At 47.0% G+C, this 21,796-nt stretch overlaps 10 protein-coding genes across 10 annotated transcripts, besides 1 other annotated feature; 4 read left to right on the forward strand and 6 right to left on the reverse strand.

Moving 5' to 3' along the window:
• Positions 1–200: 200 nt before the first annotated feature.
• On the forward strand, positions 201–1,536 carry An12g02940 (hypothetical protein; the record flags this gene model as incomplete). The annotated part of the gene is made up of 3 exons (XM_059750768.1): positions 201–341; positions 496–604; positions 749–1,536. The coding sequence occupies 3 exons, from the start codon at positions 201–203 to the stop codon at positions 1,534–1,536; spliced, it is 1,038 nt and encodes a 345-aa protein (XP_059601832.1).
• An 834-nt stretch (positions 1,537–2,370) lies between these two features.
• An12g02950 (uncharacterized protein) lies at positions 2,371–3,618 on the forward strand (the record flags this gene model as incomplete). Its single annotated transcript, XM_001395337.3, has 3 exons — positions 2,371–2,417; positions 2,602–3,011; positions 3,146–3,618. 3 exons carry the CDS (start codon positions 2,371–2,373, stop codon positions 3,616–3,618), a joined length of 930 nt encoding a protein of 309 aa, XP_001395374.3.
• Positions 3,619–4,981: 1,363 nt separating this feature from the next.
• An12g02960 (hypothetical protein) lies at positions 4,982–6,586 on the reverse strand (the record flags this gene model as incomplete). Its single annotated transcript, XM_059750769.1, has 2 exons — positions 4,982–6,324; positions 6,355–6,586. The coding sequence occupies 2 exons, from the start codon at positions 6,584–6,586 to the stop codon at positions 4,982–4,984; spliced, it is 1,575 nt and encodes a 524-aa protein (XP_059601833.1).
• Positions 6,587–7,115: 529 nt separating this feature from the next.
• Positions 7,116–8,377, reverse strand: An12g02970 (uncharacterized protein; the record flags this gene model as incomplete). Its single annotated transcript, XM_001395339.1, has 6 exons — positions 7,116–7,188; positions 7,242–7,314; positions 7,373–7,906; positions 7,966–8,071; positions 8,135–8,176; positions 8,228–8,377. 6 exons carry the CDS (start codon positions 8,375–8,377, stop codon positions 7,116–7,118), a joined length of 978 nt encoding a protein of 325 aa, XP_001395376.1.
• A 599-nt stretch (positions 8,378–8,976) lies between these two features.
• On the forward strand, positions 8,977–10,133 carry An12g02980 (uncharacterized protein; the record flags this gene model as incomplete). The annotated part of the gene is made up of 4 exons (XM_001395340.3): positions 8,977–9,156; positions 9,218–9,619; positions 9,689–9,988; positions 10,065–10,133. 4 exons carry the CDS (start codon positions 8,977–8,979, stop codon positions 10,131–10,133), a joined length of 951 nt encoding a protein of 316 aa, XP_001395377.3.
• Positions 10,134–11,890: 1,757 nt separating this feature from the next.
• On the reverse strand, positions 11,891–13,040 carry An12g02990 (uncharacterized protein; the record flags this gene model as incomplete). The annotated part of the gene is made up of 2 exons (XM_001395341.3): positions 11,891–12,965; positions 13,030–13,040. 2 exons carry the CDS (start codon positions 13,038–13,040, stop codon positions 11,891–11,893), a joined length of 1,086 nt encoding a protein of 361 aa, XP_001395378.3.
• A 377-nt stretch (positions 13,041–13,417) lies between these two features.
• Positions 13,418–13,856: a mobile genetic element (Remark: Vader is flanked by 44 bp inverted repeats (IR);~Title: transposon Vader - Aspergillus niger).
• A 283-nt stretch (positions 13,857–14,139) lies between these two features.
• Positions 14,140–14,811, reverse strand: An12g03010 (uncharacterized protein; the record flags this gene model as incomplete). The annotated part of the gene is made up of 2 exons (XM_001395342.1): positions 14,140–14,352; positions 14,404–14,811. 2 exons carry the CDS (start codon positions 14,809–14,811, stop codon positions 14,140–14,142), a joined length of 621 nt encoding a protein of 206 aa, XP_001395379.1.
• A 277-nt stretch (positions 14,812–15,088) lies between these two features.
• An12g03020 (uncharacterized protein) lies at positions 15,089–16,668 on the forward strand (the record flags this gene model as incomplete). The annotated part of the gene is made up of 2 exons (XM_001395343.1): positions 15,089–15,224; positions 15,275–16,668. The coding sequence occupies 2 exons, from the start codon at positions 15,089–15,091 to the stop codon at positions 16,666–16,668; spliced, it is 1,530 nt and encodes a 509-aa protein (XP_001395380.1).
• Positions 16,669–17,753: 1,085 nt separating this feature from the next.
• Positions 17,754–18,462, reverse strand: An12g03030 (hypothetical protein; the record flags this gene model as incomplete). The annotated part of the gene is made up of 3 exons (XM_059750771.1): positions 17,754–18,092; positions 18,222–18,340; positions 18,420–18,462. 3 exons carry the CDS (start codon positions 18,460–18,462, stop codon positions 17,754–17,756), a joined length of 501 nt encoding a protein of 166 aa, XP_059601834.1.
• A 1,070-nt stretch (positions 18,463–19,532) lies between these two features.
• Positions 19,533–21,393, reverse strand: An12g03040 (uncharacterized protein; the record flags this gene model as incomplete). The annotated part of the gene is made up of 6 exons (XM_001395345.3): positions 19,533–20,202; positions 20,357–20,544; positions 20,668–20,741; positions 20,783–20,884; positions 21,188–21,212; positions 21,352–21,393. The coding sequence occupies 6 exons, from the start codon at positions 21,391–21,393 to the stop codon at positions 19,533–19,535; spliced, it is 1,101 nt and encodes a 366-aa protein (XP_001395382.3).
• Positions 21,394–21,796: the final 403 nt, after the last annotated feature.

A 21,796-nucleotide genomic window follows, 5' to 3' on the forward strand; every position in this document is an offset into this window, starting at 1 on the left:
CTGCCCAGCTTCTTCTGACTTTGAGCAACAGCGTCTGGTAATGTCTCGGATATTATTAAATTTATCAAATAACGAAACTGTGCCTTCTAGATATAAGCGATGGTAATTTGCTCTCTAGAGCAAGGCCTGCCGATGAACCAATCGATCAGCACCACAGTACTATACCTTATACCGTGGTATACCCGACTATCACTAGGCCCATGATGAGGGACCCTCTAGGGATACCCACTATAACTGAGAAAGGATGGAATGAGACATGTCCTAGCGAAACTCCTGAAGCAGACCAAGTCACTTTTCAAGAACTGAATGGTCCCACATACGTTGAGTGGCTTTTGCTATTGGTACAGTAAACATCGTCGAGGCAAATACGAGGGAGATATTATCGCTCGGCTCTCCTAGATCTTTTCCTTCTTTATTCTTTCTCTCCCCCGTCTCTCCTCTGCTTGGTTACCCATCGGCTATTACTTGAACTTTTGAATCTTCGCACCCTCCAAGGGCGTAGCTTCCCATATCATCTTATATCTGCCCCCATCAACCATGAGGTTACTATGGGTACTACTAGCATGGCTGGCGTTCGCAGTGTCCGCAGATCCCTTTGTCAACGGTATGGAAGACTTTCCAAATTCTTAAGACGAGCACACCGGGCTAACGAGCAATCAAGAAGCACATACCGTGGTCAAACGGGATGATATCGGTACCAAATGCGGGATCGCGAGAGTTCTTACTAGCAACAGCAAACGCAGCGTAGGGTACATTCGGCTGGAGCGCAATGGCACCAACGCAACAGCAGCAGGGGCAGCAATGCCTCTGTCAAAGCGAATGACGCTGCCCGGTCCATCGTTGGGGATTTTCTATAAAGATGAGATGCCTAAGCGTACAAGGGAACTCGAGCTGAAAAACAGCTACCGCACAGCGGCCTCGACAAGCGCGGCGATTATGCACCGACTCGGTCGGACACGAAACACCAATCAATTCAGCACCGGAGTAGAGGGACTTCATGGGTGCACTACCATGTATATCATCAGCCGCAAAGCGGTGTATATAACACACTGGTGGGAAAATGTCGCCTTCGCCGCAGATGAAATAGACGAGAAAGGAAACCCCGGCTGGAGAGAGGGTCGAACGGACGAGGAGTTACTGGAGATCAGCGTCCTCAACCTGCTTAGGAAGGGGGGGAAGCAGCACGCCAAACTCGATGCCAATATCATTGAGGATGAACACATCCGCGCCTACCTCATCCGTCCATCAAAAGCTTACAGGCAGCTTAAGGATCCTAGCGCGGATGACTACACCTATCAGTGGAACAAAATCCGGACTACGGTGGGCGAGCTGGTGCCAACCCTTCAAGATCAATCGCGATGGACAGACATTCCATACGTCAGAGTGAGGAATGTGCGGCATTTGGATGAGGAGGATACAGTTAGAGGGAGAAATCTTTTCAAATTTGACCAAGCCCACGACATAGGTGGTGGGCAAACACAGACCTGGGCTATGATGTGGGCTGAAGATGAACTGTATCATGAGGATAAATGGTGAGCATATATAGATATACTTTCATGTCGCACGATATTTTCTGTATAGAAACAAGGTGAGTAAGGTTAGATTCGCTCTGGATATAGAATGAGTGAGGGGGTCTGATTGAAGAGCCCTAGAGGAAAACCATCTTGGGTGATAATCTCCAACATTTCTCACATTTCAAAAAAACACTATCTTTTGAATAATGAAACCCCTTTTCTACCAATTTCTTCCGTGGTTGTACCTCCAAGATACATTGTACCTCTCAGGTTTTAGTCAATATAGTAAGACAACGCTGATGGCATTGATCGATATATATACAAGTGCTCATCCAGAATGTATTTAAATACTATGACCATGCCACGAGAAAGGTTTATCAAGGGTCCTAAGCCTTCTACAATCTATATGTATAATTTGATGTGTCCATTGAGTCCAACTGGAAAAGACTAATTACTAATTCTTTGGATGCCTTGGGTCATGGCTGAGCCGTCGTAAAGTTCGTAATAGTCAGACATAGGCTTGGGAGCGATGAAGATACAATACGCGAGAATCGATGAGCTTCACCGGGGGGGCATTGAAGATAGAGAATAAAGAACCCTGAGTGATGGAGATATATCTGTAAATATTTGGTAAAATACCCCACACGAACCATGGAACGGAAATCCAAACCCTGGGACCCTGGTTGATCTACTAATTGACAGCTAGCCCATGCACTAATCCCATATTAGTAAATGCTCCACCCAGAGGTTGCCTTTTTGTCTTACTAGAACCGTAGATATGAATGGGAAATTTCTAATTGTCTTTCATTATTGGTGAGATCCTCGGAAATGAGCCGTTGTCATGGGTAAGCTCACCATGGTTCGGGACTGCGGTCTTGGCCCGGGCAGTTTGGCCGGTGGTCCGTAAGCAGAGTCAATGTGAGGTGTAGGCTCGTAAATCATAACTCATCTGCCCTGACCTGTCTTGGCATAAATAAGAGCCATGGCCAAGACCTCAGGATTACTTATAGGAGCGTAGTTTGGGCCATCTATAGTCGTTATTCGAGGCTCAAAGATGTGGCCTGAAAGTTTGTTGTGCATGGACCAGTTTGCGTGACCAATCACGAGCTACAGCGACTGTCTCCGGTCTCCGCCACCGCCTGTGTCTCAGGCACAAAGACGCCTTTCATGCTCCCCTCTTGTGGCCATTCCACATTAATCTCATGTCACTAGACGACATGGAACCTGGCGCTCCTTCTGAGATGGCCTTTTATTCTGCATGCATTGATGGTGACCTGAGAAAAATAGGAAAGCTCCTCGCTAGCGGCTTACCCACACGTACCCTCGAACATGGCCTTAGTCTCGCTACCGGTGCGGCGAATCCGGATGTTGTGGCCGCACTTTTCGATGCTGGTGCTCCAATGACAGCCTTTGCAATAGATGCCCTTGGTGGAAAGGATGGCGAGCAACATCCCGATGTAGTTCGTCATTACCTCGATCGGGGTCTCAATCCTAACCGTACCACGTCCGATTGAGAGCCTCTCTTACGGTAGGTTCATATCATCTCGATGGGCCGCAAATATCCGTAAAGGGCAAAATGAAGCCGCGATGCTGACATATCGAGCAAAATAGCTTCCTGAATGCTGACCCAGCTCGTGAGCTCCTTTTGCGAGGAGCTGATCCCAATCGCCGCGGACCAAAGAAGGTAGCTCCGCTTGCCACTGCACTAGAGATCGCTTGCAAAGATGACACATCTTTATTTGACCTATTTGTCGAATACGGGGCCAACATAGAACCCAGTCTCTTCTTTCAGGCAATTCGTCCGCGTGAGGTAGATGGGGAATTCAAGACCAAGTTCCTTCTTGGTAAGGGTCTGAATCCGAATACGACATCTCCAGAATGGGGCACGCCTTTGCACTGCGCCGTCTACATTGCGAAGGAGGGAATTGTCAAAATTCTGCTAGATGCAGGTGCAGATCCTGCAGCGAGATCAAAGTGCAGACAGTTCGGTGATAAGAGCCAATCGGAGGTGGCAGAGACGAGAATGAAGTATACTACAAACGTTCCAGATCTGCAGGCTTCCTTTCTAACCATACTCGAGCTTCTTCAAACTTATCAACGCTGAAATGGTTGTGTCTGCCTGTGTTTTAGTGTCTTGTATCGTTTATGATTCTTACCGTCACACGTTTCTTACGTGCGTTGCAGCGGCTATATGTCAGTAATAGTCCACGACAGAACAATACCTTGGCTCTTTGTAGGCTATATGGAAGAACAATATAATTTCCATCGAAAAAGGCGTAGAGAGATATGTCTTAAGTGGATAGTTGAGTACATGAACCGTACCAGAAGACAAGGACCACCCCAACCGACAGATCCACTAGAATGGCCCTAGTAGTTTAAGCGACGCGAGAGTGACCATGGTGCAGTCTGCGTCCACTTGGACCAAGACCGAAGCCTGCAGGACCCTGGACCACTAGGTATTCCAGTATCCTAATACATTTGTCCTTCCTGTTTTCGCTACGTAGCACAGTGTTTTGAGTGTTGAGGTTCACTATCGAACACATTTACATACTACATAAGGTGAATCTGTATTGGGGTCGTGTTCACCCGGGCTCAAAACTTACTTGGAAAGGGTCCGAAAAGATAATTTGAACCCGCCCTATCTATAACAACTGATTCGTGCTTAAGGTAAATGGTCTAATATCGGCGAAAGAAAGCAACGCCGGTTGGTTTGATGAAGGCTCCATTTTACCCTAAGTACGATTCAGCAATGATACTGAAGAAAGCATTGGCTAATATGACCACTTTAAATTTCTGCTGTGGTCCCGGCTAAACTCCGCCAGCATGTTAAAATCAGGTACGCAAAGTTGGACAGGTGGAATTGACCTTTGTGATCACCACAAGCTTAAGACTCAGGTTATACGTGGGGCACACATCCCTTCGGGCTTAGTGTCGTGGCTAACTGTCCATAGTTGTATTTTAGTAGACCATCAGGGTCTAGGATATCTTTTGTGGGATGGCTTTTGATGTGCAAAATTCAGGTACCGGCCGGATAGAGATGTCTGCCCAGATTCTAAGAAGCCATTCAAGGTCGCTAAGATCGGTGGAGACCTTGCCAATATTCGGGACCCACTTGGAGCAAATATCTCCAACTTGCTGGTTTATGGTAAAAGCTCGTCTAAATCCACTGCCTACTTCTCAGACAGCCCCAACATAATATATAGAGAACAGTGAAATTTTGTAATTTAAATGATATCTCTAGCTGACGTCATTCACGATACATGATCAAGTCACTCATTTGGAGAACTTCATCAGCTAACCTACAAGGTTAATAAGTCTGGTGAGCAAGCACTGGTCATCCAATACATGTCAAACTGTTGGACCCAATGCCAGCTTAGTTTGCATTGTTCTATATCATTTGTACGGGAAAGCTTATATAAGAAAGGTAAATTTTCTAAGGGTAAATAGGATTGTCCCACCAAAAAGACCTATGGAGGAGGCCCATAAAGTGCTTTCCGAGAGGTTCTCCAATATGCAAACTCAGGAGAGCCTTTAATTCTCCCAGGCCCTTTACCCAGAGGCCGAAAAACAAGTCCCTTTTTCAATTCCTCGCGAGTGAAGCTTCGAGTGTGTACAACGCTCCCGTTAGATGACGAGTACCTTGTCCAACGCGGTAAGGGATTAGTATCCCAAATTGGCCGCAGAACAACCATACCATCGCCTTCCTGCCAGTCATCCTCTGCATTCTCCTCACTGTTGTCATTTGTGTTCCGCCCCCGTCCTTGTACGTACTTCAGATTTTGCATATGTTTGCCATACAAGTTCGACAGATTCAAGTTCTGGAGTTCCGGCATCGACGTTTCCAGATGAGCAAATATTGGTGTCCATGACCCTGAGCTCAAATGACATTCATGAATCTTTAGGGACTGGAGACTAGGATGTCTCTCGAGAAAGAGAAGAATTGATTCACCTCTGGCTGGAAATCCGGCAAAGGTGCAACTTTCTATTAAGGGAAAGTTGGTCTCCCGAGCAATACTGTCAATAATCCAGTTGTGCTTATGCATGAACTCGGAATCGGGTGGAGCAGCAGTACGACGGAATGAGAGTTCGAGCTTTCGAAGAGCAGGTGCAGATATGAGGAAGAATGATGGAAGTTTGGGTGTTTCATCCAAATCATGCTCCGTAGATGTGCAAGCCTTTTTCCTAGGACTTGTTTGGCCGTCCCCTTCGCGGGATGCGTCTTCATCCTCGTCTTCTTCGTCTTCTTCTTCCAATTTTTTGTTATAGTCCAGAGCATCCTGTATGTCCCCGGATATGCTCATTTCGAGTGACTCCAACCCCTTACAAGATATTTCCAGCTCCGTTCGGTCATACAACAAGCTTTCGTCCCTGATGTTGCCAGATTGAATACCACATTCTCGATTACTCTGGTAAATATCGAGTCTCTTCACCGAAGCCTTACTTTGCGCCAGGGCAGTCGTTACCCACGAGAAGACATCTGCGGCTCGTGTCCACAGCGGAATCCACTCCTTATGCTTCAGCGATCTTCTCTCCTCTCGTCCGCGGATAACCGCACTATCTAAATTGATAGCATCCAGTTCACCAAACTGTTCGATTGCAAATCGAAGGAGACCAATTAACACGCTCGATGAGTCCCTTTCTCTTGCTTCTTGTTGCTCTTTCAACCAGATCAGGTCTTTCTTGGCGTTGCAAAGTTCTTCGGGAGAATAGTCGACTCCGACCCTTTCAAATATGGGCCCATGGGACCTTTCGATAATGTAGTATCCGTCTTTGACGTTTTTTTCCAATCCGGGGATGTCCATGATTGTAGCTAACAAAGTAAGAGAGCTAATCTTCTTACTGAGTTCCGGGTTGCGAGACAAGGCAAGAAGCGACCGAAAATTCTCCGACGACACATCGAGCACAGGTTGTTGGATGCATGCTAAGAATTGGGGACCGAGGCATCTTTTGGCAATCTTTCCGCTTGTGAGACGTAGAGTCTTTATCGAGTCGACGTCTAAGTATGACAGGAGTGCTTCGAATAGCTCTGTGGGCAAAAATGAAAACCCATCATATTGACGTGGGTTGGACATTTTGCAGAATAGATGAAGTAACAATATGTTCACGTTACATGTCGTAGAAGAGAAAATTGGAGAAAGAGATGAGTTGGCACCTTTCAAATTTCGATAACTTGCAAGTTTACGGGGCTTTATGTGCACCACAATGTTAGTTAATGCGCGGACTAGCATATGTCTTACCTGGACCGTACATCTAAGTATACTTAAGCCTAAGTGGAGTTTGCTTGATGAGGCTTGAACGCTCGGACTGGCTTTACCATCAAATGATCCACCCAAAATCCTTGGATCCGATTTGACCGCCAAGAGATTTGATTTTAGGCAGCTTTCGTCAGCCAATCAAACGCACTGTTGCCTGTTTGTTCGGCTATAAGTAACTAACTACCCTCTATATAATTACGTAAGCTGTGCAAAACCGGATGGCGTTGTGGAAATTGCAACCAAAACTCAATACGTCCTCTTCCTGGCCCATGAGAACTTTGGAAAGATGCTAGGAACTTTAACATGGTAAGACTTAGTATACATGGCAGTATGGGTCAGGTCACAGCTATAGAAAGTAATCTGGCGTCCTTCTATACACCGTAGGTTCTCCAGTCCGTGGTGAAGGATCAAACTGTATACTAATTCAAGTGTCAGCAAAGTCCTTGACTTAAATGATCTCGCTCGGTCTTACAATTGGTAATTGAGTTGCTCATCTACTTCCAGTATCGCTGCTTGATTGCCACAACGGTAGCAGTAGTTCGGAGCTAGAACAAACCCATTAGCACGTTCCGAGCCAGATTCATCGATAGATTCAGCCTATACCAGAGAAAACCGTAACCACATTTCTGTCATGTGACCAAAGATACCCATCCATCACCATCTGATGAGCTCGGGCGACGAGACTAAGGCCGTTATTATGATTAAACGCGTCAGATATATCCTGTCCGAAGGTATACCCGGCTCCACGAGGAGAAATGCCCCAGCCACATCTGTCATCAGGATCACTCCAGAGAAGATCACACATCGGACCCTCATGCGGAGGCTCATGTACCCGATCCAACGACCGAATATTATCCAGAGTATCAATTGAGGGACTTAGGCCCCCGTGGAGGCAGAAGATGCGATTGTCGATGAGAGCGGTAAGAGGAAGGTAGTCGAATAGGTCTGTGAATAATGTCCACACCCGCGCGTTGCCATATTTTCGTAGACATTCATCGTAGAAGCCGTACACTTGGGTGATTTGACGGGATTCGTGATTGCCACGAAGGATCGTTATGCGCTTGGGGTAGCGGACTTTGAGGGCGACGAGGAGGGATACTGATTCGACGGAGTGGTAACCGCGGTCGACGTAGTCGCCTAGGAGAATGCGATGATATTAGCTCCGGTTTGACACTCTGATGTACAGACTGTCTCACCCATGAAGAGGTAATTGGTGTCCGGACAAGGCCCGCTTATTCGGAATAGCTCGATCAAGTCATGATATTGGCCGTGGATGTCACCGCAGACCGTGACTGGACTGGACTATAAGATTGGTTAGGATTGTCATATCTTGTACTGAAAATGGTAGCTAGTCAGGTGACTCACAACTGGCTGTACGTTCGATTCGTCTTGCACCACCTCCCTTGCCTGGAGAAAATGTCAACAACGGCTTGATCGTGAAAGCTGGTGACATTGTACCTGATTGCATAGTCGCTCTATATCATCCTCCGACAAGGTTACACAATTCATTAATTGCTCAATCCATGCGTCAAGGGTCCGGATGCGATGGTAGTCCAATCCCGGTGGCTTCGGCTGATTATCTGGCCTACTGGTAATGTCAATTATCATTGCTCTGCTGCGAAGAAGGCTACGTGTAAGCAGGTTTGGGAAGTCTGGTCGGATATGAATAAATTATAGATAAGGTACGTGAGTGCACTGAAGGAGTGATAGACTGTCTTATGTCCCTACAGAGAAGTGATAGAACATCCCGGGCATTGGGGTGGGCGACATTAGTAACATCCTGTGTGGATCTGTCAATCCTGATTAGTCGGGCTCAACTCCGACTGCAACACCGGAGTTCACCTGAAAGCCAAGACAAATCTTAAGTTTGTTACTGAGATTAATACGGTACCATGGTGATTACAGAAGGCACTGGGGAATTCCGAAAAGCCGATCTACATTACTGGGCCCTTATCGTCAACAATTCATTGAGGCTGTCAAACCCTTTCACCGGAACATGATCACAAGCGGATCAACCCGGTTGTACGGATACCATCTTGGCAGGGAATGCCCGAAAACATTTCTATGATTCTTCTCCTCAGTTGTATTTATACCTTCTGTTCCGGGGTCAAAGTGTTGAACTTCCCCAGAGTTTGCCACCGATCATTGCCGTCAATAGTTGAAGCCCCTTTGTGTCAGACCCTCTAGAAAATCCCCATTTTACCACCATGGCAAATAAGGACAGCGTGGACCTGAATGAACTTATTGCAAAGTTAGTAGCAGTAAGAGGCTCGCGACCAGGCAAACTCGTTGAAATCAAAGAGTCCGAAATCGAATACCTCTGCCGCACGGCGAGGGAGATCTTCATTTCCCAACCGATACTGTTAGATCTCGAGGCACCTATTAAGGTAAGTCATTTAGCATTAAGAGAATACTGCAACATATTACCCGACAACTAAGAACCATTAGATATGCGGCGACGTTCACGGACAGTACTACGACCTCCTCCGTCTATTCGAATACGGGGGCTTTCCACCCGAATCGAACTACTTATTTCTCGGCGACTACGTGGACCGCGGTAAACAGTCTGTGGAATGTATCTTCCTACTGCTAGCCTACAAGATCAAGTACCCGGAGAACTTCTTCATTCTGCGGGGGAATCACGAATGTGCATCCATCAATCGCATCTATGGATTCTACGACGAATGTAAACGAAGGTATAATGTAAAGCTCTGGAAGACATTCATTGATTGTTTCAACTGTCTGCCTATTGCTGCTATTATAGATGATAAGATCTTCTGTACGCATGGAGGACTTAGCCCGGATTTGACTTCGATGGACCAGATTCGGCGTATTATGCGGCCTACAGACGTGAGTCATGCATGCTCCATGTTTTTCCTCTTCATTATCTTCGAAGAATTAATAACTGATCGTGGAAAGATCCCCGATGTGGGTTTACTATGTGACCTCCTCTGGGCCGACCCGGGCAGGAATATCGTAGGCTGGGGTGAGAACGAACGTGGTGTTTCGTTTACTTTCGGTCCCGATGTGGTTCAACGGTTTACCCAGAAGCATGATCTAGATCTAGTATGCCGCGCACATGAGTGTGTTCAGGATGGATATGAGTTCTTCGCTAAGCGGCAATTGGTGACAATTTTCAGTGCACCTAATTATTGTGGCGAGTTTGATAATGCTGGGGCTATGCTGAGCATCGATGAGGACCTTCTCTGCTCGTTTCAGGTGAGTCTCTGATGGATATTCGCTGGTGAGTTTGGGTAAGATGAATGCTTATGAATTATGTGTCGTTGCCTATTAGATTTTGAAGCCGGCCGAGAAACGAAAACCAATTTTTGGAAGGCAATCAGACAAAGAAAAAGCGCGTTAGGTCTCATATTCTTATGGCTCTTGTGTTCGTCTGTAACTATAGCTTGATTGTTCTAGAATCACCTGATGAGAAGCTGGTCCTCCAGGTTTGGTTTACTAGCTGACTCCAATATAATGTGTCACTGATATCGTATATGATTTTGTTCGATGTCCCGGGGCATGAAATCAACGCGGGTCAATCCGTACTGCTGGACGCTTTGAATCTAGTCCACTTCGAGAGTTCTAACTATGCATTTTCACGCCTGTGTCGTATTGAACGGATATAAAGTGTATATGGGGTGGTGATCAGTGGTAGACGGTGATGAAGCAGTGGTATTCTGTCTCGGTCGCTTCCAGGCCCACCGACCGCCGCTGGCGTTACTGCTGTTACTAGGGCCCTGCTCCTGCTATGCGAATCGCCTTCGCCGGCTTGGGAGAATGGCGGGGCCAATCATGGGTGCACAAGCAACCAGAATCCCCATTGCCATTTCCGGTACAGTTAAGATGGAGCTGTCAGCCATTCAGTAGGTAAGATCCTGATCAAAAGTACAGTCCGGAACATTGACGAGACGGATGAGGTTGACAATAGCTTCTAGCGCATACGCCGCGATACGAAATTTCTCAACTTGGAATGTCTGAATATAGAGGTCCAGGATCGCAAGACGGAAGTAGGTTATCCCAATAGCCCAGAAAAAGCTGGGAGGCGAAGAAAGTCTACACGAGGATCAAAATTATCAGCCGGTTGCCTCGGCAGACTTGAATGCGAAACATGCTCACCTTCAATACGGCCACAATGTTAAGCCCAGATGCTATAGCCTGAGGGACAGGTCGTCTAGCCTATGAACATAACCAACGTGATAAGAGTAAGGATATCATGTCCTTGAACGCCTCGTCTTATGAAGGCCCTGGTCTAAAACCTTAACCCCACGGCTATCAGAGCTAAAGCAATTCAGGACTGCAAAACTGGCAATCACTGTTACCTGTCTTGATGTGAGGGTGGGCCTGGCGGAGCAATGGATACCCTAGGCGATCAACGAACGAGTTCTACTTTCCCTGCAGGGCTGAACTGGAGAAATAGTAAGGCTTGGTTGGGCATTGAAACACGATGGTAATCTAAACCATGGTTTTGGCCCGGGATGGTGATGAGTGCTGTTGCATAGGCCTTTCAATCACACCGGGGTGGGGAGTAGCCAGCGACTACTAACTATACCTTTACCACACCAGGTGGTGTAACTCACAGATCACCCAGGTTCAAAGCCATCATCAATTCTGCTCGCTACCAGGGCATGGCGCTCCTTATATCAGAAACTGCCGGGGCAGAATCACCGGCGACTGAGAGGGGACTGTAGTAGGGGCTAGAGTCTGTGGGGGCCAGGAAGCGACGGGCCGCAGCCAGCACTTGCGACTCCATGGCACTCTGATTGTACAATAATGAGAAGCTGATTGGTTGGGTTGCTGCAACCAAGAACACTGGCTGCATAGCTAATGCGCTGACCATGGCAAGAACCCTACTTTATGCTACGCCTCAGATACCAGTTATACTTATTCGGGTAAGGAACTGCACCCTACGGCTTGACGAAGGGCTACGGGCTTCCCTGTAGGGAAAGACCCACAATAACTGAGTGTTTCCTGACAGGAGTTGCTGATGAAAACCCATCTGACTACCTTAATAAAGCCTAGGATTGGATAACCCAAGGCCCTTCAAGGTACGGTGGTGAGACTCTCCCGATTGGGCACTGGTAGCTGTGTCTGCATCAACTGTTACTGACGTAGCATCCATCAGTCGCCGTGAGTACATCTCATAATCGCGAAAAGCATTGTCCCATATTCATCAAGGTTCTGCAGCCACTGATCCACCCTTGCACGTCGCCTTGCAACCCCAGCTTCCCCTATATCATCAGGTGTAGGCCATAACTCGTCGATCGTTAGACATCCTTCCATCCAGTCCACCATATGCACGTTATATTCCCTCTCCCACTCATACCGCGTTGCTGCCTGCCACAGTAGTTTATTGGCCGGAGCGGGCAAGCCCCGCAATTCAGTGCCAAGGAATGTAGGAAGCCCCTCTTGGCTGGAGAGAATACTATCGAACAAATACATAATGTAAAGAGTTCGACGTTTAGCTTCAGCTACAATCCATTCTTCCCATTTCGGCCGCGCTCGTCGTTGGTCAGCCGCACATATCAACCCTTGACGAGATGAAGCGCAGGCTAGCTCTTGGAGGCTCGTCATGATAGCACGGAAATCGTCATCGCATGATTGTCCCAGTACAAAGAACAAAACCATGGAGTATATTAGATAGGACTGGAAGGCCACAAACAGGCCGTCACTGCTGTATTTCGCCCGATCCTGGTCCAAAATCTGTATTTCTCGACGTAGAACACTAATTGCTGCCTGGCCACTGCCGGGAAGCTGGTTCGAGCATACTCGCACCAAGCTCAGGCAGGTAGTGAGAGGTGACCCGGCTGACTGCGCGATCATCTGCTTGGGATGGATGAAGGGCAGGGTCCCCCGGCCACTAACAGCCATCGCAGAGTATGACCTAAGGGTCAAATATATGTATGATCTGACACCGTCAGGGTAGGTTTTGATTGTTTGACCAGGGATCGGAATGTATGCCTGAATCCAACGGTTCTGAATATCATCGGCGTTTATAGGGCAAACCAAATCCAGAGAGGAGAAGTCGAGGACATCGTCTAGCCCAGATAGCTCGTTCTGGGTGTTAGCAAACACCCCAGTTCCCAGAGAGGATGGTAATGTTGAAGTTGAGATGTTACTCATGGCCAGAACGCCACTTTCCAACCCGGTAAGCGAGGAACCCGACACCGAGAATGGACTGGGCGGTGCTACAGGACTTGTTTGATTCCGTTCAAGGGCATCTTCCTGAGCATATGAGCATGAGATGCCACGCTGCGTACATCTTGAGCATGGTTCCCTGCCTCCAGATCTGCGGTCACACCGAGCTTTCGCACTAGCACATTGCTGACAGGCCTTTTGCCTGGAGGTGGAGTATCTTGAGGGTTTCATCACCTGTATCAATGCTTCAGCGTTATCCAAGCTAGTACTTGTTGTGGAGTCGTTAGTCGCGATCCCTTTTCATCCTGAAACCGTTCTCTTTGTGATGTTGGCTGATAGAGTATTCCGTTCAACCTCATTCACGATCGGAAGTCACGGGAGGCGTCGGAGCTGAGAAGTGGGTCCGGACTTCAATTCTGCTTCCGGATGTGGTCCTATGTAGGGGTTGATGAATAAGACTGAATTGTGCGTGATAACAATACTCCGCACTAGCGCGAATGTAACTAGCTAACGTAATCAACGGTCGGACGGGCCACACGGTCAGGCGGGCCATCTGGTAATACTATACAAAAGATATCTTTTTAAACATAATATATCTCTACCATCCAGGTCTAGAAGAATTAGATTTCTTCTATATAGATTTTAAATAATATAAATAATATCTATATACCTTCTAAAAATGAATATACTTTTACTTATGGACTTATCATATTACAATATCTGTATTTATATGTATTATATAAGAATCTGGTTTCATTATCAAAGTAAAAATTCTAAAAATCTGAAAAATTCATGGAATACTTATTCTTATATATATAAACTATCTACAAAGTTAGAGCTTCATAGAAGTAGTACTGGTTGATATATAATAGAATCAAAAAGACATCTTTTATATGGGATTTCAGGATGGCCCGCCTGACCGTGTGGCCCGTTCGACCGTTGATTACGTTAACTATATACATAAAACTGACTAAGCATTGTCGGTGCCACTTATCTCTGGCTGCATAATACCCCACAGATACCGATTCCTCGTAACATCATCTTTTCAGGACTCAAGCCATGAGCTTTTTATTTTCTTGGGAGGCATTTAATTCCTTTCTACAACTGTACTTGATCGCTTCGGTCTGTTAGATGATTTTGAATTGCAGTGTGGATTACGAACAGGGCATAAGCTCCAGAAAAGTACAACTAAGTAGGAAGTCCGATTGAACACGATCTAACATATCCTCACACTAAGAAGAATTTACAGCATTGATTGCCTCATCCACGGAGATGACTTTGATGCCCATCTTCGGCAGCAACATATCGAGCATTACACTCGCGAATGCCGAATGCTGCTCAATTGGTAACTCTAAGACATTTTCCCTGATAACATAGACGTTATAGTCCAAATCAAATAGCCGATAAATCGTAGCCATCACCACGCCGGAAAGGGTCACCCCAGACTATTCATATGGTCAGCACATCATTACTTAGTTGGGACACGCTTTACATACAATGACAACCGTCTTGACGCCATGTGCCTGCAAGATCTGCTCCAGCACACTTCCCGTGGTTGCGGACCACCTTGTCTTTGGGAGAACATTATCTTGACTGTCCACGTTGAACGCCTTGTGGATTTGGGTTTCGGGGGAACCGTGTCTGAACTCTCCGAAGGGGGCGATGAGGTTGGCAAATGGACTACCGGATTGGACTTCAGGCTGGCCGGGATAAAAGGAAAGTGTAGAGAAAACGGTTAGAGGACGTGATGAACTCGCATGAACGGCATCGTTCCACTTGGTGTAGTTTGCGATCAATGCTTGGCCTTCAGGGGTGTCCTCGACGGCGTCGATAAGCACCGTAATCCAGTCTAGGTTTAGAACGGCATAGTTTTTGCCAAAATTGATAGAGCCGTTAGTAGCCATGTTTGTGGTGGTCTGATAGATCAAATGGATTCAAATCGATTTTGATTCGAATTGCTAAGTTGCACTATTTATAGGAAGCATGTTAATGAAAGGGCTAAACTGTACTTTGACGGAACGGGGCTGAGGATCTGAAGTCCGGCTTCAAGTCCGAACTCCGCAAAAATGTTTCGGGATGATCACGGGATTGTCACGGTGACGTTGTATATAGGGAGGGCTGCCCTTTGTATCCAGTCTATTGCCAACGAAACCTTTACCAGCCAGACGAATAAAACACATTATGCCATCAGAAGATAGTGCGACACCCGTTCAATCGAACACCTCGACTGGAGTGGCGACCCCCGAACCACCCTACAGCATCTTCGATAAGCGACAGAAGTGGTTAATCATCATTATTGTATCTACTGCAGCAACATGTACGTTGTCTTAATATTTACCTCTCGGTAGCCCACTAACATCTAAATAGTCTCCGGTTTCGCATCCAACATTTATTTCCCAGCTTTACCAACAATCGCCAATGACCTCAATGTCTCCATCGAACTTCTTAACTTAACTGTTACATCCTATCTCATCTTCCAGGGTCTCGCCCCCAGTCTCTGGGGCCCAGTATCCGACGTGAAAGGTCGCCGGACAGCATATATGTGCACATTTGTTGTCTTCCTAGGCGCCTGTATCGGACTTGCCGAGTCGAAAAACTATGCGACGCTCATTATTCTCCGATGTCTTCAAAGCACCGGCAGCGCTAGTACAATCGCAATTGGATCCGGCGTCATCAGCGATATTACCACTCGGGCCGAGCGCGGTGGCTACATGGGAATCTTCCAAGCAGGCTTGCTCGTCCCCGTTGCCGTTGGACCAGTCATCGGAGGTGGAATTGCTGGATCTTTGGGATGGAAGGCGATCTTCTGGTTCCTGACTATTTACAGCGGCGCTTTCCTCTGCTTTCTCATCGTCTTTCTGCCAGAGACTCTACGATCGATTGTTGGCAACGGGTCTCTGAAGTCTTCCAACCCATTGGTGAATTTTCCGCTGGAATTACATCAGAAAACGACCAAGGTCGAGTGGGAGCAGGTCCCGGATGGCCAATCGCAGCGCGCAGCAAAGAAAAAGATTGATGTTTTGGGACCGCTTCGGATACTCATCAGCAACCACGCGGCACCTATTATAATTTTTCTGGCGGTGTATTACGCTGTTTGGCAGATGAGCATCACAGCGATGTCCTCCCTTTTCAAAAGCCGCTATGGTTTGTCAGAGATTCAAATCGGTTTGACGTTCATCGCCAACGGTGTAGGGTCCATGATCGGAACTCTGGTGACCGGCAAAATTCTTGATGCCGACTATCGTCGTGTGAAATCTAGGTATGAGGCTTCGCTCGATGCCGAGCAGGGGGAGGAAACCACTGCGGCTACACGAGAAGAGAACTTTCCCCTCGAAAAGGCACGTCTTCGACTCGTGCCCATCTTTTCCATCCTTCAGTGCCTTTCTATCATTTTGTTTGGTTGGACGATTAATTACGCCCGCAAAGTGCACATCGCTGTACCTATCGTCTCGACCTTCATCACGGGCTGGACTGCTGTCTCCACACAGTCGCTCATCATGACATATCTTGTGGATATATTCCCTGATAGGAGCGCTGCAGCTAGTGCCAGTCTAAACCTTGCACGATGTCTCTTTGCTGCGGGAGGTACCAGCTTTATCATGCCTCTTATCAATAGCGTTGGGGTTGGCGTGGCCTTCACCATTTGCGTCGCTGTACAGCTACTTGCACTGGTAGGGCCTTTGATTCAGTGGAGATTTGCCGCTGGATGGAGAAGAAAGGAGAGGGAACGAGATGCCCAGAGGGCGGACGTGAAGAACTAAAAGTCATTGTTTCCGCCGATGATTATCACTATATTCCCTGCTACACTCGACATCTACGCAATTGCCAGCTTCTACCTCTATTTTCTTTCTTCAAGTTTTCTGACTGCCATCGTGTCACCTTGAATTATTCACGTTTGGGGCTTATAGACTAAACTTACCTAGTATACTTAATGCTGATACAGTATAATTGAATGCTACCATAAACCTTTTGAAATCTCAATCAGGCGAGGTAAGAATACAATGAGTCGCATCAATCAAACAGTGTAGCTTTTGAGTGATCTGTGGTCATCAGTACACCTTGCCTTTGTAGTAAGCAGGGTCATGCGTCAATTTTCCAATGCTCAGCCTTAGCAAATAATCATGTGAACCGGATAAGGTCCGTAGCACGTGATTGAAACTGACTACAACATCTGAACGATCCCTGGTACATATTGTGGGCCCAGATAGTCAGATTTTTACTGGGCAAAGATATGGGATCTCGTATTCTCGGGATTGTATGAGAGATGACTTTAGTATAAGTGGCCGTAAACCGGTGTGGTGCCACTATCCTAAGAGTACCGGGATCGGGCAACGCACATCACCCGACTTTGTCTAGATAGCAGAAATCAAATCGCATCACATTTCAAGTCCCAACTCGGAAGAAAATAGCAACAGGGATGATGAAAACTGTTAGCTCATCCAGGGAATCCCTTGTGTTGACCAAGGATGAGAGTTGCCAGGAACGGTGCTCTGTGACTGGTGCGGGAAATCTCGGGAAAGATTTGCGAAGATCGTAAAACCGAACCATCTCCGAGTTTCCGAGAAACACCCGCGCCGAGAGAAAACCGACAAGGCTTACGCTATCCTTGAGAGAAAAAAAAAAAAGGAAAAAGAAAACAAGAAAATTTTTTCTGTCTGTCGGTGTGATAAACATATAAGAATAGGCCAGTCTGGTCAATTCAGGGTGTACAATCAGAACATCATCTTCTCCCAGTTTTCCCATCTTTTTTCGTGGTGTATCACACAGCCGCTCAACATGGATTCTCCATCATCAGTTAGTCTCAACATCCAGGATGCCGTACATCATCCATCCTCTCCAAACAACTTCAAATCGCGCTTTCGCAAACACCTGGAGCTATGGAAAGCTGGCCTAGCTGCAAAGGAGCACTGGGATGATGAATACAACTTTCAGCCTGGACGTTATGCTGGACAGGGCCGCTAGATGTAGGTGTGGACTTTCCGCAGCTGATCGCGTCGGCCGCTAACGTATTCTCTAAAACAGCCCTATGGGTTCTGACCTCATCCACGCTACCGTATGCTAGGCATATGGATACATAGCGAACATCCTCCCACCACACACGATCTCCCTCTACATACAGTCTCTCCAGAAGCCACCGAAATTTCCACAACCACACCGAGGGATGTTCACGATACCACACGAGTTTCTTTCATGTCACAAGCGCCTTGTCTTATATCCATCGATTTCCTTCTTAGAATAGAATATACCACCTCCGCGCTCTAATACCATTCTTTACCTGTGAAATAATCTCGGAATGGAATCTACTTTCTCTTACTACTTCCGGTCCAAACCTTATGGTAGATAAAACGTAGTCCCTACTATAGAGATGACTCATAACTGGCGCCAAGAATGCTGAATCCGAACAAATCCCGATGGTTTGATGCCTTACGAGGTCTGGAATCGTAGTGTAAATAAGCCCTAAACCCAAACATCTGTAAATAACTTTTCACCGCTGGGTACCCAATCGACCCACTTTCTCGGGCATCTCCCTGAAACTGAAAGTAGCATTGATCCATGGTTCACCAAGTATGGGTCGAGACGGAAACCGTTAACTGTCCGCGATGGTCAAATTCTTCGGCACGGGCCACTTTCGGGACCGCTCGGGAGGGTCTTTTATAGCCCCGGTCCTTCCCGTGCGGTGGAATATGATCTGCGACCCAGTTATTTCTTATTCTTAATTTTAAGTAATATTTATTATTTTATCATCATTATTATTACTATTATTTACCCCTTTTCCATTTTTCTTCCCGTTTCATCTTAAGCTTGCACAAAATGAGAAAGGGAAAGTCTAAGGATGTCCAGCACATCTGGTCCGTACCAGGATACTCCCTACTCCACTCCGAAGCCCAAGACTAGATTTTAGCGCTAAGGTTGAGTCCAGTACAAGTTTTTCGACACTCCAGCAGTCAAAGTGAAGTGCCATCCCAGCAACCTAGGTGCTAATAAGAACTCTGTCCCCTGCGTCCACAGATCCAAGCTGTGATGGAGTATGCCGTTGCCCTTCTGAATGACATGTTGGTAGTTGACCAGATGAAGCTGCTGTATCAGCAGTATAGTGCGCTTTGCGAGGCGATGAAGGAGGAGGTTGTGTTACGTGTCGTGGTGGGATTCGTCTCCCAGCCGATCAGGAGCGGCTGGGAGTGTGTACCTTGTTACACGCTAGCATCCTTTTTGAATAGCCACCAGAAACGCTTAATTTCCGAAATCACGTGAACTGATCGTTCTGGCTCTGAGTGGCTATTTTTAGTACACTTATGTGATCTGTGGATTAGCAGTGACCACCCTTAACGCGATGAATACTTCCAATTGTCTCATGGTGCTGATACTGCAAGCACAAAGGACAGTCTGTCTAATTATCAAAAACGAGAGGGATTGCTATAGCCACGAGGCCCATACTATGAACACTCTTATAACTCGGAATCCTATATACGCATTTGGCAAAAGCTTTAGACAGAATTTTTGTTCCAGCAACAACGGCCGTACCATATACCCGGTCAGTCTTATATCGGCCTTCCATGAAATCAACATACAAGAACACTGAGAACCTTCGACCCGTTGGCAGACCCATGGTAAACACATTCAGATCCTAAACCATGTATCCGGAAACATCGCCAAACATTCTGGCTGGGGTCTCCAACGCGGCCTGTTCGGCAAGGCGAGCTGCATCGGTATTGCATTCTCTGGGAATCTGCCAGAACTGGATCTCCATACCATGATCATACCACCGCTCCAGCTCACCCAGCAGACACTCCCACAGGTCCCGGTTATTAACAGGGTTCCCTGTTCGCGTCTTCCAGCCCCTCTGAATCCATCCCTGGACCCAACATGTCGCCCCTTCCACCACATATTCGGAATCAGTCGCGATCACCAGTTTGTTGAACCCTTCCCCCGTCCAGCAGCGGAAGCGGCAGGCTGCAATTACGGCCCGTAATTCAGCTCGATCACTGGTGTGGGGATTCTTCCGGCCGCTGGGCCCTTTGATCTCGAGGGGAATCTTGAAGTGATTCATTTTGCCTTCAGGAAGGTCCACAGCAGATCTGTAGACAACACCACAGCCTCCTCTGGGCTGAGCTTCGCCGTTATTCAAACAGGTACCCTTGGTGTAAAGGAGGAGCTGGCGAGGATTGTTTCGGCGAATGAAGCGATGAACCTGTGGAACGCTGTCGACCCTGACACCAGGTGGAAAAAGGGATTGCGGTGTGTCGTCAGGATAGGGAGGATTGAACTTGGTAGGAAGAACACGTCCTGTACCGACTCTGCGATCATTATCGTAGCCGCCTGCGGCCATGATTGGGTTTATGACCACCATGAGGGTACCCATTGTTCACAGATTCTCAAGATAAGTCACAGTCACAGGAGGTGCTTGTTATTTGGGGGGGGGATTGTCTTCGTTCAGGGAAGAGGAGGTACCTGAGGGTAGGCGGATGTAAAATGGATGCTATGACAGTGTGTGAAGATTGATCAACCGCCGTCAGAACCGGAAGACGATAGGAAGGTGATGAAGAGGTCCTATAAATGCTTGACGAGGGCAGAGGCACTGCGGCACTGTTGGAAGTATACGAGGGGTTGGGGAGGTAAAGTTGGTCTAGATGAGCATGCTGACAAGCAGGTTATCACCTGACCTGTCACAACAAACGAGTGAGACCTTCCGATGCCGCGCTGCAGATGTCCCGGGAACATGCATTCTCTCGCTCCCATTCACGGTGGCAATCTACTAGTACACTACTCTTTTCACTACCGTCATCATTATCATCATCATCATTCTGTAAATCATCGAAGTCATCCTCAATATCGACTGAACCCCTCAGTGTTTTCCAATTCAAACAAGACCCTTACAATCTTCGGTGGTTTCCGTGATATTCGCCACATGCGCCTCCGCCATCCTTCCGGCCAATCCATTTTTGTCGCTTGTCCCGGCGATCAGCGGGAATGATGAATCTAAAATTTGTATATTGTATCCGCCTCAAAGTACTGCATCTGGAATACGCCAGACATTTTGGGCCATGTCTTCTGTAACTAGGGACTAGTGTCTTTACGCCTTCAATGGCCTGCGCATAAAAGTACGAGATACGAGGCCATCCTTGAATAACCATGTCAGGTTTCATAGTTTTCGCCTGCAGATTACAAGTCTGCCAAAAAGCACACCGTGGAAGGTTTGCACTATTGAGCGCCGATGGCTCGTATTTGAATTATTGTGGTTACCTATATGTCTTGGCTATATTCCACGGCTGAAATACTTACTATTGTGTACAGATTTACTTACTAGCTTTAAGCTAATTTATAACTAGCCAGGACCTGCATAATATCGGAACTCATGTAATCTGTAGGCTAGATACTGTATGTTTGCTGCATAACTGTGCATTAGTTCCATCTTCCCTTTATTCTTGAAGATGAGCCCCACATACAATCCATTTCATAGCATGATTGGATATCCAATGTATCCGCATATTTAGAGCCATCAACCTGCAAGCTTGTGCATTAGCGGCTTTAACATGGCCCGTGCAGGTGGTGGATAGTGGATACATTAATCTCTGTCAACTAGCAACCCTCATTGGTTCAACATGGCAGGCCCACATGTTTAGAGCAGCTCATTCGGGCCGTGCATGAAGAATGGTTCTAAAAGGCACACTAAGGCAGCTCCGTGCAGATGGCAGCTGTCAAATGTAGGCCCATGCATATAGAATGGCTCTAAAATATGGCACTAATGCACGGTCTCAAGAGCCTACGAGTCAAGGTAATGCAGTGCCCTGCATATGGCAGCTCGGGACTGTTTTACTAATATTATGTCTCATGACATGACGCTAAATGTAGTTTTTTATGCACTGCGTTGAGAAACTGTGAAGGAGAAAA

The sequence above is a fragment of the Aspergillus niger genome (assembly GCF_000002855.4).
Source record: "Aspergillus niger supercontig An12".
In the NCBI taxonomy this organism is placed as follows: Eukaryota; Fungi; Ascomycota; class Eurotiomycetes; order Eurotiales; family Aspergillaceae; genus Aspergillus; species Aspergillus niger.